A 317-nucleotide genomic window follows, 5' to 3' on the forward strand; every position below is an offset into this window, starting at 1 on the left:
TGGGGACACCCCTGGGGACATGGGGGGCCATGGGGTGGCACAGGGGTGTTGTGAGGTCACAGTGGGGGGGTGACACCTCCCCCGTGTCCCCCCCAAACCAGCGCCTGGCCGGGGCCACCCTGCTCGTGTTCGCCAACAAACAGGACCTGCCCGGGGCGCTGCCGGCCGGGGCCATCAGACAGGTACCCCAAAAATGGGGACCCCAAAAATGGGCCATCAGACAGGTACCCCAAAAATGGGACCCCCCCCAAAATGGGCCATCAGACAGGGACCCCAAAAATGGGGACCCCAAAAATGGGCCATCAGACAGGTACCCC

General features: G+C 64.7%; 1 protein-coding gene across 1 annotated transcript in view; it reads left to right on the forward strand.

Annotated features, from left to right (window-relative positions):
• The window catches only part of LOC113942736 (ADP-ribosylation factor-like protein 2), a gene marked incomplete at both ends in the record, with an annotated part of 497 nt that extends 315 nt beyond the window's left edge, over nucleotides 1-182 (forward strand). The window contains one exon of the mRNA XM_027633794.1: nucleotides 102-182. Within this exon, the coding sequence (XP_027489595.1) occupies nucleotides 102-182 (81 nt within the window). The remainder of the gene's footprint in view (nucleotides 1-101) is intronic.
• Between the last annotated feature and the right edge of the window lie 135 nt (nucleotides 183-317).

This window comes from Corapipo altera, unplaced genomic scaffold (genome assembly GCF_003945725.1).
Source record: "Corapipo altera isolate COAL_440 unplaced genomic scaffold, ASM394572v1 55919, whole genome shotgun sequence".
Classification (NCBI taxonomy): Eukaryota; Metazoa; Chordata; class Aves; order Passeriformes; family Pipridae; genus Corapipo; species Corapipo altera.